This window comes from Piliocolobus tephrosceles, chromosome 1, assembly GCF_002776525.5.
Source record: "Piliocolobus tephrosceles isolate RC106 chromosome 1, ASM277652v3, whole genome shotgun sequence".
NCBI lineage: Eukaryota > Metazoa > Chordata > Mammalia > Primates > Cercopithecidae > Piliocolobus > Piliocolobus tephrosceles.
This window is the reverse complement of record NC_045434.1, coordinates 170670792-170687684: the sequence shown is the minus strand read 5'-3', so window position 1 is coordinate 170687684 and position 16893 is coordinate 170670792. Positions and strand designations below refer to the sequence as shown.

The window sequence follows — 16893 nt, the reverse complement described above, 5'->3', positions numbered from 1 at the left end:
CCCATCTCTACTAAAAAATACAAAAAACTAGCCGGGCGAGGTGGCGGGCGCCTGTAGTCCCAGCTACTCGGGAGGCTGAGGCAGGAGAATAGCGTAAACCTGGGAGGCGGAGCTTGCAGTGAGCTGAGATCCGGCCACTGCACTCCAGCCTGGGCGACAGAGCGAGACTCCGTCTCAAAAAAAAAAAAAAAAAAAAAAAGAAATGCTTATTTAAATAAAAATACATATTTGCTGCCTTTATTCCACATAATCAGATTGTATTCTGCAAAAGAGAATTTGCTAGATAAGTTAAAGCTTCTCTCTTCAGGTGCCAACATGTTGTCTACATTTTCAATGAGAAATTTTTCTAGACATAATAAAAGACGCTGACCTCTAATATATATAATCCTAAACAAAATTTAAACTTTCCCAGGAATTTGAGACCAGCCTGGGCAACATGGCGAAACCTCGTCTCTACAAAAAATAGAAAAATTAGCCAGGCATGGTGATGCGTGCCTGTAGTCCCAGCTACTTGGGAGGTTGAGGTGGGAGGGTCACCTGAGCCCAGAGAGGTCAAGACTGCAATAAGCCATGATTGTGCCACTGCACTCCAGCCTGGGTGACAGAGTGAGACTCTGTCCCAAAATACTACTACTACTACTAATAAGAAGAATAATAATTTAAATGTTCTTGAAGACTCAAGGCCTGTATTAGGCTATAATGTACAGCAGAGGTTTGGGTCTGGTTTTGTAATGTTTCTATCTGCACTGTCCTTGTTCTGCTGTGAGCACTCACTTCTCTCTGAGATCCATGTTTGCCTCTAGCAATCCAACCAATTCTCATGAGACTGGTAGACCTACATCCCTGCTTAACTGACTGCCAATTTATCTGCCTACTGCCTTTTCTTTCTTCCTTCCTGCCAGTCTACCTGTATGTCTGCCACATAGACCATAATCATTCAAATATTTATCAACTGTTAAAAAGCCTTGGGGGGTGGTGAACAGCATGAGATAAGAATCTCAGCCTTTCCACCGATTTCTGTATATGACCTGAGTAAATCACTTTTCTGAATCTGTGTCCTCATGTATAAATAAGGATTACATTTAAACTCTTTAAAGAAAGGAATTCTGTGCCCATAGTAGGTGCTCAATAAATGTTTGTGGAATAACAGATTGGCATGAGGGCCAAATTAATTAAGATAATAAATATAACTATTGCTGCTGTCATTGAATGAGTCTTTAACAGGTCCTCCATTTATCTTGGAGGCTGTCATTTCTAATCAACTATACCCTAGAAAGCAGGCCAAATTTGCTAAAAAAGAAAGTGTGCATTAAATAAGAGCCTCTATGCTGAAAGCAGAAAAGAATATAAGCTTTTCACTTAAACATTTACAGAGATCCTATGTTGTGCCAGTCTGAGTACTAGATGCCAGGGTGCTAAAGTGAGCAAGACAATTCCTCAAGGCCTTAAGTCCTCAAGGAATTCACAATCTAATGGGAGAGACAGGCAAATAAATTATCTGCTTTTCTTATTTTATATTTCTTCATTTTTCAAAGTAAAATAATTTCTTGTAGAAAATGTAGAAAGCCCAGAAGAAGCAAATAAGCAGTAAAAACATCCATGATACCTACCACTCAGAGATGACCATAGTTAACATTTTGATATACTATATTTCCTTCTAGCCTTTTTTTTTTTTTGTTTTTTGTAGAGATGGAGTTTCACCATGTTGCCCAGGTTGGCCTCAAACTCCTGGGCTTAAGCAATCTGCCTGCCTCAGCCTCCCAAAGTGCTGGGATTATAAGGTGAGCCACTGCTCCTGGCCAGAATGTCTTTCTACTAGGGTTTGTCTGACATTTTTCTCATGATTAGATAGAGGTTATAGGCTTTGGGGAAGAAGGCCACAGAGGTAAACGGCCATTCTCATGACATCGCATTAATGGTGCATGCTATTAACATGACATCACTGATGGTGTTAACACCAATCACCTGGCTGAGGTGGTATGTGTCAGGTTTCTCCATTGCAAAGTTACTCTTTTTCCCCCTTCTTTCCATATTGCACTTTTTAAAAGACACTCAATATGTACAGTCTACACTTAAGCAGTGGGGAGTTATGCTCCACCTCTTTGAGGGCAGAGTATTTACATAAAATTATTTGGAATTCTTCTGTACAGGAGATTTGTCTATTTGTCCCTGTTTATTTACTCAATCATTTCTTTACACCAGTATGGATTCATGGATATTTATTTTATAACTTTTTTTTTTTTTTTTTTTTTTAGAGATAGGGTCTCACCCTGTCACCCAGACTGGAGTGCAGTGGCACAGTCATAGCTCAGTACAGCCTTGAACTCCTAGGCTCAAGGGATCTTCCCACCTCAGCTTCCTGAGTAGCTGGGCATGTGCCACTACAACTGGCTTTTTGTTGCTCAAATGTCTTTAGCCATTGGGAGCTCTTTCAGTTGGCTCCTGTGTCCCTTTGACACACCCTTATCATTTTGATTTTTGAGCACTTCCTTACTTTCTAGAACTATAAGATGCTCAAGGCTCACCTTGTATATTCCCTTCTTCAGCCCTAGATCAGCCATTTCTCTAAGGAGGCCTAGTTCCTTTTATTGGACAATGGTATTATAAACCATGACATGGGTTCTGGGTGTCATTTACTTTTTTAAAGTAAACGTTTTAATTGGAGTATAACATTTATTCAGATTTATTCAGATAACATTTATTCAAAACATAAGTGTATAGCTTAATGAAATTTTAAGAAGAGAAATTTAAGGCAAATTTTCCAGGTACCTGGAATTATAATTGTTAACGGATGTATTAATTCCAAAGTCTCACTGCATCCAACTCACGCATCCCCTCTCATACCTTCAGAACAAAATTACCAAAACCGAGTGGTAACATCTGACAAGAGAAGAAGCAGCTTCAACAGTCTTTTCTTTTCTTTTGAGACAAAGTCTCACTCTGTTACCCAGGCTGGAGTGCAGTGGCCCTATCCCGGCTCACTGCAACCTCCACCTCCTGGGTTCAAGCAATTCTCCTGCCTCAGCCTCCTGATTAGCTGGGATTACAGGCACGCACCACCATGCATGGCTACTTTTTTTGTAATTTTAGTAGAGACGGGGTTTCACGGGGTTGGCCAGGCTGGTTTCGAACTCGTGACCTCAAGTGATCCACCTACCTCAGCCTCCCAAAGTGCCAGGATTACAGGTGTGAGCCACTGCACCCGGCCAACAGTCTTTTCAATAGATTTTCTTCCTGCCTTCCTCCTTCTATATACTCACTTGTTTATTAAGGGTTCATTATGTGCCAGGCAGTGAACAAAATGAATCCCTTCCTTCATGGAATTTATATCCCAATTGGCAGGTAAGATGACAAACTTTAAACAAAATAACATATAAAAGGGCCGGGTGCAGTGGCTCATACCTGTAATCCTAGCACTTTGGGAGGCTGAGGCGGGCAGGCGGATCACTTGAGTTCAGGAGTTCGAGACTATTCGGGAGTCCTTGCCATCAGTTTGTACTTGAGACCTGGAAAGGCCAGCTGGATCAGGCCTATTCGGTTCAGGCATCAGTCCAGGGTGATTCTTCTCCAGGCTCAGCATGTCCAAGTAGCCACGATTCACAGACAGTCTCAATCACTTATCAGTCGGGGGCCTGAGCAGCAGAGTGTTCCTCAGCCCTGCTGAGCTGTCCTCAGTGGGTCTGAGCCAGCTGCGAACAGAGGCCCTTTGTCTCAGAACGTCTCTTTGGCCAAGTTTTCATAGTCAAGTCTGAGTGTTGACAGAATTAACATTCACACACACACACACACACACACACACACACACACACATACGCACGCACTCACCCCTTGTGACTCCTGCATCATTCATTCCCTCATTTGAATTCCCGTTTCTTTCTGCCTGATTTTGTACTTTTTCAACAGTCACTGCTGTCACCATTAGCCCTCCCCCATACCTGAACTGATGATCCCACAATTCAATCTACCAACATTTCTGCATTTTATTTCTTTATTTATTTACTTTTTTTAGAGACAGGGTCTTGCTGTATCACTCAGGCTTGAACTCCTAGACTCCAGTGATCCTTCTGCCTTAGCCCCGCAAGTAGATGGGATTATAGGTGCAAGCCACTGTGCCCAGTTTCTGCATATTTTAATACGCCAGTCCCTATGCAAGGTCTGTGATTCCAAAAGCTCATGTTGTCCGTGAGGCCGCTGATATTATCATCTGCTGGCCACCTGACGCTTGGCAGCTTGTAGCAGTGGCTAGTGAATCTTTTATGAAGGATGAGACCTGGGTTCAACAAACATTTCTGCCACGGACTCACCATGTGACTTTAGGAAAACCATCTTTTCTCTCTGGGTCTCATTTTCCCCATCTGTACAATGACAGGGTTGGATTCTAAAGGCCTTGCATGGCCGGGTGCAGTGGCTCACGCTGTAATCCCACCATTTTGGGAGGCCAAGGCGGGTGGATCGCCTGAGGTCAGGAGTTCGAGACCAGACTCACCAACGTGGCGAAACCCCATCTCTACCGAAAATACACAAAATTAGCCAGGCATTGTGGTGGGTGCCTGTAATCCCAGCTTCTCGGGAGGCTGAGGCAGGAGAATCACTTGAACCTGTGAGGCAGAGGTTGCAGTGAGCCGAGATCACGCCATTGCACTCAAGCCTGGTCAATAAGAGCAAGACTCCATCTCAAAATCAAATTAAATTAAAATTTAAAAATAAAGCCCTTGCACATCCTCTGGTTGCTGTGTTGCTCTGTACTCTGGGAAAACAGCAGAAAGGACCCTCAATCAATCTCTGTCACAAATCCCTTAAATGCCCCTCGCATGTCATGTTCCCTTCTGGACCTCAGAAGGACCGCTCACCTGTAAATGGGGAAAATGCGGGCACGTGGGTTTAGATGAGCTCTCAGGAGCCTTTCAGTTCTGACATTCAAAGAATCTAAGATTTACCTTTCTGAAGGGTGCTAAGCACTACTTATTATGTGAGCTAGCCATGTGCAGTGGCGTACACCTATAGTCTCAGCTACTCAAGAGGCTGAGGTGAGAGCATCACTTCAGCCCAGGAGTTCGAGGCTGCCATAAGCTATCATTGTTCCACTGCACTCCAAGCCTGGGTGACAGAGTAAGGCCCTGTCTCTTTAAAAAAAAAAAAAAAAGTGAGTCAGAAGGCCTTCAAGTTATTGGACTCGTGGGAGGCAGTAAGGTGGGTAGCAGGAATAATGCAAGAAAAAAAATTCAGTCCTGATTTAAACCCTGCCTTTACCACTCAGCAGCTATGTGACCTCAAATTAGTCGACTTCTCTGGGCTTCAGTTTTACCATCTGTAGATTGGGAAAATAATAACTACTTTGCAGAGCTGAGATGAGGATTGGAGTGTGTAAAGCATCATGCTTAGTGACTACGACTGTGCTTTAAAAAGGTTAATTAAGCCGGGTGCGGTGGCTCACGCCTGTAATCCCAGCACTTTGGGAGGCCAAGACGGGTGGATCACGAGGTCAGGAGATCGAGACCATCCTGGCTAACTCTGTGAAACCCCGTCTCTACTAAAAATACAAAGAATTAGCCGGGCGTGGTGGCAGGCACCTGTAGTCCCAGCTACTCGGGAGGCTGAGGCAGGAGAATGGCGTGAACCCAGGAGGCGGAGCTTGCAGTGAGCCGAGATTGCACCACTGCACTCCAGCCTGGGCGACAAAGCGAGACTCCGCCTCAAAAAAAAAAAAAAAAAAAAGGTTAATTAAGGCATCAGGTACAGTTTAGCTATAAAAAATAAAGTTCAGCCAGGCACAGTGGCTCACGCATGTAATCTCAGCACTTTGGGAGGCCGAGGCGGGCAGATCACGAGGTCAGGAGTTCGAGACCAGCCTTACCAACGTAGTGAAACCCTGTCTCTACTAAAAATACAAAAGTTGGCCCTGTGCGGTGGTGGGTGCCTGTTATCCCAGCTACTCAGGAGGCTGAGGCAGGAGAATTGCTTGAAACCGGGAAGTGGAGGTTGCAGTGAGCTGAGATCGTGCCACTGCACTCCAGCCTAGGCAACAGAGCGAGACTCCGTCTCAAAAAAAATAAAAATAAATAAATAAATAAAGTTCAAAAGCAGAAATTTTAACTCCAAGAACTGGAAACAGCAAACAGTTCTCTTAATTTTAATAGTTTATTATTATTATTATTAAAAGGATAATGGCCAAGAACAGTGACTCACACCTGTAATCCCAGCACTTTGGGAGGCCAAGGCAGGCGAATCACTTGAGGTCAGGAGTTTAAGGCCAGCCTGGCCAACATAGCAAAACCCAGTGTCTACTAATAATACAAAAATTAGCTTGGCATAGGTGGTGCACACCTGTAATCCCAGTACTCAGGAGGCTGAGGCATGAGAATCACTTAAACCCACTGCACTCCAGCCTGGACAACAGAGTGAGATTGTGTTTCAAAGAAATAAATTAACAATAATAATAATACATTAAAAGGTAACACAAGTTCATTGTAGAAAATAATGAAAAAATTAAACTAATCTGAAATTCCATTATTTACTGCTTACATTTTGGTCCATTTTCTTCTATTCTTTTTTTTATGCACCAATATATTTTACATAGTGACTATGTGTGTGTGTGTGTGTGTGTGTATATATATATACACATATATATACAATTTTGTAAATTGTATTGTATATATATATATATACAATTTTGTAAATTTTTCAAGACATTAGGTCATAAACATTTCCCCATGACATTAAAACCTTCCCAAACATTCTACGGATATATCATACTTTACTTAATTGTGCCCTTACTGTTGGGCATTTAGGTTTGTCTCCAAATGTTTCCAATTACAAATAATGCTCACATGATTTATATGTTACATGTGCATAAAGTATTGCTCACATTTCTGATTATTTCTTGAGAGGAAAAAAAAATCCTGGAAGGGAGTTACCTAAGAAAAGGATATGTACAATTTTAAGACTTTGGCCAGAATTGCGCACTGTGGCTTAGAAAGGCTGTACTCACAATCCTACCAGCCAGGCCCCAGGTGCTGGGTCACAATGGAAGTAGCAGAGGCTAATGCTTCGCCCCAATCCACTAGGCTGAGGCCCCTTGGGGTGGCTGGTTCTAGGGCTGTGGTGGGATGCTCTTTTTTTTTTTTTTTTTTTTGAGACAGAGTCTTGCTCTGTCGCCCGGGCTGGAGTGCAGTGGCCGGATCTCAGCTCACTGCAAGCTCCGCCTCCCGGGTTTACGCCATTCTCCTGCCTCAGCCTCCCGAGTAGCTGAGACTACAGGCGCCCGCCACCTCGCCCGGCTAGCTTTTCGTATTTTTTAGTAGAGACGGGGTTTCACCGTGTTAGCCAGGATGGTCTCGATCTCCTGACCTCGTGATCCGCCCGTCTCGGCCTCCCAAAGTGCTGGGATTACAGGCTTGAGCCACCACGCCCGGCCAAGTGGGAAGCTCTTAGAGATTGCAGGTAAGGGACTACCGGTGGAATCCTCCATGCTCTCACTCATGTTATTGGTTTCTTGCCCTGATCAGTCACCAATCCAAGTCCCTCCCATGCCTTGCTGAAAACTGGCACCAGGGTCACAGTTTTCCTCTCTACTCAGGTCCATCATCATCCAGGTGATGTCTATAGGACAGCCCATCCAACTCCCTAGCCTCTCAGTTTCCTCATCTCTACTTCTACCCTAGGTTAGCCATTTGTCACTACATTCACACCCTGGGCCTTGTCATCAGCAGAAACTGCTTTGAAATCTCAAACTCCAAAGTGGCTCATGCCTGTAATCCCAGCACCTTGAGAGGCCGAGGTGGGCGGATCACTTGAGGTCAGGAGTTTGAGACTAGCCTGGCCAACAGGATGAAACCCCATCTCTACTAAAAATACAAAAATTAGCTAGGCATGGTGGCATGTGCCTGTGGTTCCAGCTCCTCAGGAGGCTGAGGTGGGAGAATTGTTTGAACCCAGAAGGTGGAGGTTGCAGTGAGCTGACATCACACCACTGCACTCCAGCCTGGGTGACAGAGCCAGCCTCCATCTCAAAATAAAAAAAAAGAAGAAGAAATCTCAAACTCAAACACCCATGTCCACCCACCTCCATGACCATTGCCTCCTGTCCTCCAGTTCTCACACTGTGTTACTTGAACTGCATCTGTTCTTTGACACTTCCCATCCCATTTCTTTTAAGTCACTTGGCTTCTTTCTGCCTAACTCTCAAGTCCTTCCTTCCTTCCTCCTTCAAACTTGTAACACTTTCTGTGTGCCAGGTACTTTGCTAGGCACAGGGGTTATAAAGTGAAAAGAGGTGTAGATCAATCAACTTGCTCATTCTTCTCAACCCCCTTGCCCATTTGCCTTTTTGCAAAACCCCCACCTTGTGTCAACCAAACCTTCCACGTGCATTTTGTATTCCAAATTACTTACTTGAGCTCTTCTCTACTTCCCTCTCAGCCAGAATTCTCCAAAATGTAACCCAACCCTGCTGTATTCATTTCCTCAGTTCCTCTCTATCCTTCAACCTAAGGTATAGTTAGGCTTCCACCCCACCGCTCCACTGAGTTGTCAAACGGTCTTCCTAACTGTCAAATGCAATGAATACTTTCCAGATGTTCCCTTCCTTGCCTTCCCAATTGCTTTCAACATTAGCTGTACAACCTTGGGAAAATCACCCAACCTCTTTGAACCCCAGTTTCCTCATCAGTGAAAGAGTAATAATAGCATCTTCCTTATAGAACTGGTGAGAAATTCAATAAAATGATGTATAAGGAAAAAAATTCGTCTAGCACGGTGGCTCATGCCTGTAATCCCAGCACATTGGGAGGCCAAGGCGAGCAGGTCACTTGGGGTCGGGAGTTCGAGACCAGCCTGACCAACATGGAGAAACCCTGTTTCTACTAAAAATACAAAATTAGCCAGGCATGGCGGCGCATGGCTATAATCCCAGCTACTCGGGAGGTTGAGGCAGGAGAATCACTTCAACCTGGAGGCTGAAGTTGTAGTGAGCTGAGAGATCACACCATTGCACTCCAACCTGGGCAACAAGAGCAAAACTCTGTCTCTAAATAAATAAATAAATAAATAAATCAGCTAGGCACAGTGGCTTATGCCTATAAACCCAGCACATTGGGAAGCCAAAGCAGGAGAATTGCTTGAGCCCAGGAGTTCAAGACCAGTGTGGGCAACATAGAAAGACCCTGGTCTCTACTAAAAATTAAAAAAATTAGCTGGGTGTGCACCTGTGATTTTAACTACTCAGGGGCTAAGGTGGGATGGTTATTTGAGCTCAGGAGATGGAGGCTGCAGTGAGCCATGATAGCATCACTACACTGGGAGACAGATGAATTCCTGTTTCAAAAACAAAAGAAAAAAGAAAAAGACTCACTGGTACACAATAAGCATTCAACAAGATGAAATTCAGACTCATTGAACTTGGGTTCCTGAGTCTCTGATAACCAGGAAGGGTTTGCCTTGGCTCATATGAGCATTTGGATCTCCGAAAAGGATAATTTCCCAGGGCAATTCATTCTTCGTCAACAAAAAAATTATCGAGCACCTACTATGTGCCTGACGCAGGCACTTTTCTAGGTTCTGAAGCTACAGCAGTGAAGACAACAGAGAAGCACTGTGCTCTCAGGAAGTTAATCTAACAGTGAGGAGAGAGAGAAATGGAGAGAGAGAGAGAGACAGTAAGCATGCAAAGGCTCACATGGGAACATTTTGGAGTGATGGAAGTGTTCTATATATTGATTGTGGCAGTGGCCACACAGGTATATACATTTTTCTTTTTCTTTTCTTTCTTTTTTTTTTTTTTTTTCTTCTTTTAAGGGAGGGTCTCCCTCTGTCACCCAGGCTGGAGTGCAGTGTCACAATCTCGACTCACTGCAGCCTCGAACTCCCAGGCTCAAGTGATTCTCTCACCTCAGCCTCCCAAGTAGCTGAGACCACAGGTGTACACCACCATGCCCAGTTAATTTTTGTATTTTTTGTAGAAGCAGGGTTTTGCCATGTTGCCCAGGCTCGTCTTGAACTCCTGAGCTCAGGCGATCTGCTTGCCTCCGTTTCCCAAAGTGCTAGGATTACAGGCATGAGCCACCACGCCTGTCCTACATTTTTCAAAATTCAACGAATAATACACATTAATTGAGTGCATTTTGTTACATGTACATTGTATCTTTTTTTTTTTTTTTTGAGACAGAGTCTCGCTGTGTTGCCCAGGCTGGAGTGCAGTGGCTGGATCTCAGCTCATTGCAAGCTCCGCCTCCCGGGTTCCCGCCATTCTCCTGCCTCAGCCTCCTGAGTAGCTGGGACTACAGGTGCCCGCCACATCGCCCGGCTAGTTTTTTGTATTTTTTAGTAGAGACGGGGTTTCACCGTGTTAGCTAGGATGGTCTCGATATCCTGACCTCGTGATCCGCCCGTCTCGGCCTCCCAAAGCCTGCTGGGATTACAGGCATTTTATCTTAAAAAGTTGATTTTTTAAAAGTAAGTTACATAAAGGGATAGAGTACAACCATATACAGGGGAATAATATTTGATAGGGCAAACAAGAAAATCCCCCTAAGAAGAAAACATTTAAGCAGAAACCTGAATGACGAGAAGGAGCAAACCATGTGAAGATCTAAGAGAAGAATATTCCAGGCAGAAATCACAGCAAGTGCAAATGCCTTGAGATGGGGTTGAAGTCTGTGTGTCTGAGAAACAAGAAAGCCAATGTGGCTGGAACATAATGAACAAGCAGGAGATAAGAGAGGTAGGCAGGGACTAGATCATGGAAGTTCTTGTAGGTCATGGTAAGAAAGTTGGGTTTTATTTTAAATCTAATAGAAAGGCAGTGGAGGCTTTTAAAGTTCCAGAATGATACAATCTGACTGACATTTCAAAAGAGTCATTCTGAAATGTATCTGAGAAAAGACCAAGGGGAAGCAGGAACAGAAGCAGAGGCTATTCAAGTTACTGCAGTAGTCCATGTGAGAGGTGATAGTGGCTGGGACTAGGTGGGTAGCAATATAGGAGGTAAAAAAATCACATTTAGGATTATGTTTTGAAGGTACACTCAGTTAAACTTGCTGATGGATTAAACAAAGAAGTTGAGGGAAATAAAAGAATCAAAGATGATTCTTATTATTTTTTTTTCTGAGATAGGGTCTCTCTGTGTGGCACAGGCTGAAGTGCAGTGGCATGATCATAGGTCACTGTAACTTCAAACTTCTGGGTTCACACAGTCTTCTTGTCTCAGCCTGCCAGGTAGCTGGGACTACAGGCATGCACCACCATGCCTGGCTAATTTTTTAATTAATTAATTAATTTTTAGTAGAGACACCTCTCTCACAATGTTGCTCAGGCTGGTCTCAAATCCCTGCCTTCAGGCAATCCTCCCGCTTCAGCCTCCCAAAACACTAGGATTACTGGCGTGAGCCACCACCCCGGCCCACTCTTTAATTTTTGACCTAAACAAACAGATGAATGGTTAGGCCATTTACTAAGATAGAGAACACCAGGGGGGAATAGAATAAGTCTGGAGGAGCACACAAAAATTTTGTCTTAGAAATGTTAAGTCTCAGATGCTCGATAAATATTGGTATCTTGCTGGGCACAGTGGTTCATGCCTGTAATCCCAGCACTTTGGGAGGCCAAGGCGGGCAGATCACTTGAGGTTAGGAGTTCAAGACCAGCGTAGCCAACATGGCGAAACCCCATCTCTACCAAAAATAGAAAAATTAGGTGAGGTGGTGCACACCTGTAATCCCAGCTACTTGGGAGACTGAGGCAGAAGAATTGCTTGAATCCTGAAGGTGGAGGTTGCAGTGAGCTGAGATCATGCCACTGCACTCCAGCCTGGGCAACAGAGCAAGATTGTCTCAAAAAAAAAAAAAAAAAAAAGAAAAAGAAAAAGAAAAAAAGAAAGAAAAAGAAATATTGGTATCTCGCTAATATATATGCCTCTTTTGAGTTTGGATAGAACAAGTCAGTGTCTAAACCTTCCCAGTTCTGAGTACCCTAACATTGGATTTCTAGGTGCTGTAAGCTGAGGATAAGCCTCAGAACCTTGGACCCCACTAGCCAACCCTCCTCAACCAGTGAGCAGAATCACCCCTTCAGCACATCCCTCTGACTTTTCTTCACTCAACATAATAATTGCATTTTGGGTTGATGTCTTCAAAGTAGGCACCTGACCTCAACAATTACATGTTGCTAAGTCTTAATGTAGGAAGATTTCTTGTAATGACAATTCTCTTTTTGGGGTGTTATTTTTTGGTGTATGTGTCAAGATTCAGTCCAATAATTCAATCATTTAATAATTGTTTACTGAGCTGGAAACAGAAAAAAAAAATAAGGTAAATAGTCACGGTGTGAGCAGGGCTGACATGCAAGAAGCACAGGGGCTAAGAGAACTAGGAGAAGCCTAGGCAAGTCTTCCCATGCGGACCAAACCTTCCTGGACATAGTGCTGGATTGTGTTCATGATTTTGGCCTCATCAACGGGCCAAAATCTTCAAGTCTTGGGGCTTGAAGCCCCTCTTTTCCTGATTCCAGAGCATTTCATAAATATTTATTGATAATACCCTTGGGCATTTGGGCATTTACTCCCCCACTGGACAAGTGGAGTTCAGTCCTTGGGGAAGCGATGGCGTGTCTGTGCATGTTCTCCCTGCCTTCTACCGGGAGGAATTATAGTGTGAGTAAAAGCCAGCCCAGGCAGGGAAATGAACCCTCAAGCTAGCAGTCACAAGATTTAGCCTCAAAGGGCCCATTACAAAGGATGCCTGAAATCCATTAGGAAGTGGGGGACCTTGAACCTATCCTTGAAAACAGATTGTGCTTTGTTACAGTGAAGCTGTTACATCCCACTTTTCAGCCGACTCCTGAACATTTTTCCTGTCTGCCCCCTCCCCTGTATTCCTCTCACTACCACTCTGGTACAGACTCTCTACTTTTCACCATGAAGATTACAACAGTCACTTGAGGGGAAAAATGAGAGACAGAAGGAGAGAGAAATAAATAGAAATAAATAAATAGTGGGGAAAAAGATTACAGTAGCCTCCTGGATGGTTTTTCTGTCTCCAAACTCAACTTCAGTCAGCTTCACAATCCAGGTCCACTTACTTTCTGAAGCACTCTTTCTAATACCCAGGTCAGATCTTATTTCTCCAGCTTATCACCTTCACTAGCTTCCCACTGCCTTCAGCAAAAGGCCAGGCTCCCTAACCCCCTTGGTATATGCCCCGCCTGCTCTCCAGTCTCACCCTAACTCACCTCCCCTTCACACTTTCCTGTTCCCTGAAGATGCCACTGCTGGCTGTATCATTGTACACACTGTTCTTCTTACCTGGAATACCCTTCTCCCCTTCTCTTCCAATCTAATAAACTGATTAATCCTTCAAAACATTGCTTAAGTTTCACCTTCTCCCTGAAGCTTTCCTGTCCAGGCTATTTGCCTGGGCTTATTTCCACCTTCCTCTGTAGCACTTCTATACCTTGCCACCCTCAAAACAGTATCACAAGTATCTGTACCATTGAACATTTGTCTTTAGGTAAGTAAGACTGGGAAATTGAGTCTCAGAAATGGGAAAGGGCTTCTCCAGGTGTTCATGGTGGAATGTGGACTCAAATCCAAAACATCCTAATTCCTCAGCAAATGCCCTATCTACCGCACCCTCAAAGAATTAATCAGATTTCACACACACGCATACACACACACACATACACACACACTAAGAGCATCGTTTGTTTGTGGGCTGAAACAGTACTATGGAACATTTGTCCTTAGGTAAGTAAGCCCTTCCATAATTCTCTGAAGTTCATGAGGCATTCTAGGGAAGACACTGGACAAGATGACCTCCAAGATCCTCTGAACTCTGATATTTTATGAAACACAGAAAATCTGGTTGGGCGCAGTGGCTCACGCCTGTAACTCCAGGACTTTGGGAGGCCAAGGTGGGTGGATCACCTGAGGTCAGGAGTTCGAGACAAACCTGACCAACATGGTGAAACCCCATCTCTACTACAAGTAAAAATAAAAAAATTAGCCGGGTGTGGTGGCGGGCACCAGCTACTCAAGAGGCCGAGGCAGGAGAATCACTTGAACCCGGGAGGCGGAGGTTACAGTGAGCCAAGATCATGCCATTGCACTCCAGCCTGGGCGACAGAGCGAGACTCCATCAAGGAAGGAAGGAAGAAAGAAAGAAAGAAAGAAAAGAAAGAAAGAAAGAAAGGGAGAGAAAAGAAAGAGAGAGAGGAAGGGAGGAAGAAAACGAAAAAGAAAAAAGAAAAGGAAGAAACAGAAAATTTCACGATCACAATCAATGATCCCCTTTTTCCTCCAAGGTTCACCCATTTGGGATGAAGGAGGAGGAACAAAAATTTACTGCATGCCAACTATATGCTAGGGACAATGCTTTGCCCACCTTACCTAATTTAACGCTCTGAACAATTTTGCAAGATTCGTATTGTCCTCATTTAATAGAGAAAAATTGAAATGTAGACTTAGTAAGCTACCTGCCCAGTGTCACACAGCTAGGAGGTAGCAAGTGGAGATTTCAGCTGTAGTCTTCCTGTCTCTAAACGGGCTCCAAACCGGGAAAGTCGGCCTGCCTGACCGCTGGGACAGGTGACAGGCAAGGTCGTAGAGTCTGTTCTATAGTCGCTGCCAGGCACCGAACTGCTTACCCCCGTCTTCGAACTCCTCGCGCAGGTAAATCCGGCGCTGGGCGCGCTTTCCCAAGGTGAAGGTCACCAGCAGCAGTGGCAGCAGCCGCAGCCCCTTCATCCCTCGGAGCCTCGAGTCCCAGCCTCGGAGCGCTCCTGCCCTCGCCAGGAGCTCCGCCCCACTGTCGCCACCTCTACCTTGACCCAGGTGCGGGGGCTGAGATCACCTGCATCCCCGCACCTGGCTGCCTTCCATCCGAGGCCTGGGGCCAGTAAGAATAATGAGGACCGCAGTCAATCCCGGGGCACCACGGCTGAGAGCGCTGCAGGACCGAGGAGCCAATGGGGGCCAACCAGGCGTTGAGGGAGCAGCAGGGGAGGGTCTCTTGGAGTTGGGGAGTGGAATGGGCAGCTGAGGCTGGCCTCTGGGGTGCTGGACTTTGGTGGAGCTGGTTGAAGTCGCTCTCACATGATTCCTTTCGTCATCTCTCTGTCCCTCCATCCTTCCTTCCCTCTATCCTTCTATCCTTCCATCCTTCCATCCTTCCATTCATCCATCCACCCACTGGGCCTATGAAGAAACCACGATGATATCTGTTTATTTTAACAGAAATGCAGGGCCTGAGGGGGCCCAGAAGAGGCTCTGATCCAGCATGGGGTCTCAGGGAAGGCTTCCTGAAGAAAGTGACAACTGCGATTATCTAGGGAGGAAGACATGGGGGAGGGAGGAGGAGGATCAAAGAGAATACTATGGGCAAAGTCCAGAGAAGGGAAAGACTTGTAAATTCATATCATTTCTACAACAACTCTATACCGTACAATCAATGTTATTTACCCTATTGTGAGGAAAATGAGGCTCAAAGAGGATAAAAGCACCAGCATTTGTTGATTGTTGTACTATATGCTAAGCACTGCACCAGACTCTTAATAGACATATCATTTAATCCTCACACTAGTGTAAGAAGAGTGTTGTCATGCTCGCCTTACAGATGAACAAACTGAGATTCTAAGAGACAAAGTGGCTTGCTGAGGTCACACAAAGATGAAATAGGGGCTAGAAACCAGGCCTTCTCATTCCAGTGCCTTCACTACACTTCCGTTTAACTTCATTCATTTATTCAATACCTACTTATCAGGCCAGGCATGGTGGCTTGCGCCTGTAATCCCAGCACTTTGGGAGGCTGAAGTGGGTGGATCACCTGAGGTCAGGAGTTTGAGATCAGCCTGGCCAACATGGTGAAACCCCGTCTCTACTAAAAAATACAAAAATTAACTGGGCATGGTGGTGGGTACCTATAATCCCAACTACTCGGGAGGCTGAGGGAGGAGAATCTCTTGAGCCTGGGAGGTGAATGTTGCAGTAAGCCGAGATATATCGCCACTGCACTCCAGTCTGGGCGACAGAGTGAGCCACTGCACTCCAGTCTGGGCGACAGAGTGAGACTCTGTCTCAAAAAAAAAAAAAAAAAAAAAAAAAGGCCAGGCATGGTGGCTCACGCCTGTAATCCCAGCACTTTGGGTAACTGAGGCAAGTGGATCACCACCTAAGGATTTCAACACCAGCCTGACCAACATGGTGAAACCCTATCTCTACTAAAAACACAAAATTAGCCAGGTGTGGTGGCTCATGCCTGTAGTCCTAGCTACTTGAGAGGCTGAGGCAGGAGAATCGCTTGAACCCAGGAGGTGGAGGTTGCAGCGAGCTGAGATCACGCCACTGCACTCCAGCCTAGGTGAAAAGAGTGAAACCCTGTCTCAAAAAAAAAAAAGAGACCAGCCTGACCAACATGGTGAAACCCCATCTCTACTAAAAATACAAAACTTAGCTGGGTGTGGTGGCATGTGCCTGTAATCCCAGCTACTCAAGAGACTGAGGCAGGAGAATTGCTTGAACCTGGGAGACGGAGGTTGCAAGTGAGCTGAGATGGCGCCACTGCACTCCATCCTGGATGACACAGGGAGATTCCACCTCAAAAAAGAAAAAAAAAATCCAATGTCTATTTATTAAGGTCCTCCTATGTGCCAGGCACTGGGCTAGGTACTGAAGATACAGTGGAGAATAAGACTGGAAATTCTCCTGCTCCCATGGAGCTCCCTTTCCAGTAGGGTGCACAGAGTGTCATAAAGGAAGTACTAAAACAAGGCAATGACTTAGAGACTTAGAGAGAGATGGAGAAAGCTTTCATGCTGAGAGAGGAAAGGGGGTCAGGGAAGTCCTCCCTGAGGTGACACTTTGGTCGCCATGTATTCATCTGGGGCAAGTGTTCCAAGAAGACACAA

The 16893-nt window shown here is 45.0% G+C and overlaps 1 protein-coding gene across 1 annotated transcript in view; it reads right to left on the bottom strand.

The window, feature by feature from the left end:
- The window catches only part of LOC111523056 (calreticulin-like), a 45913-nt gene extending 31179 nt beyond the window's left edge, over positions 1-14734 (bottom strand). The window contains 1 exon segment of the mRNA XM_023187360.1: positions 14635-14734. Coding sequence (XP_023043128.1) covers positions 14635-14734 — 100 coding nt within the window.
- Between the last annotated feature and the right edge of the window lie 2159 nt (positions 14735-16893).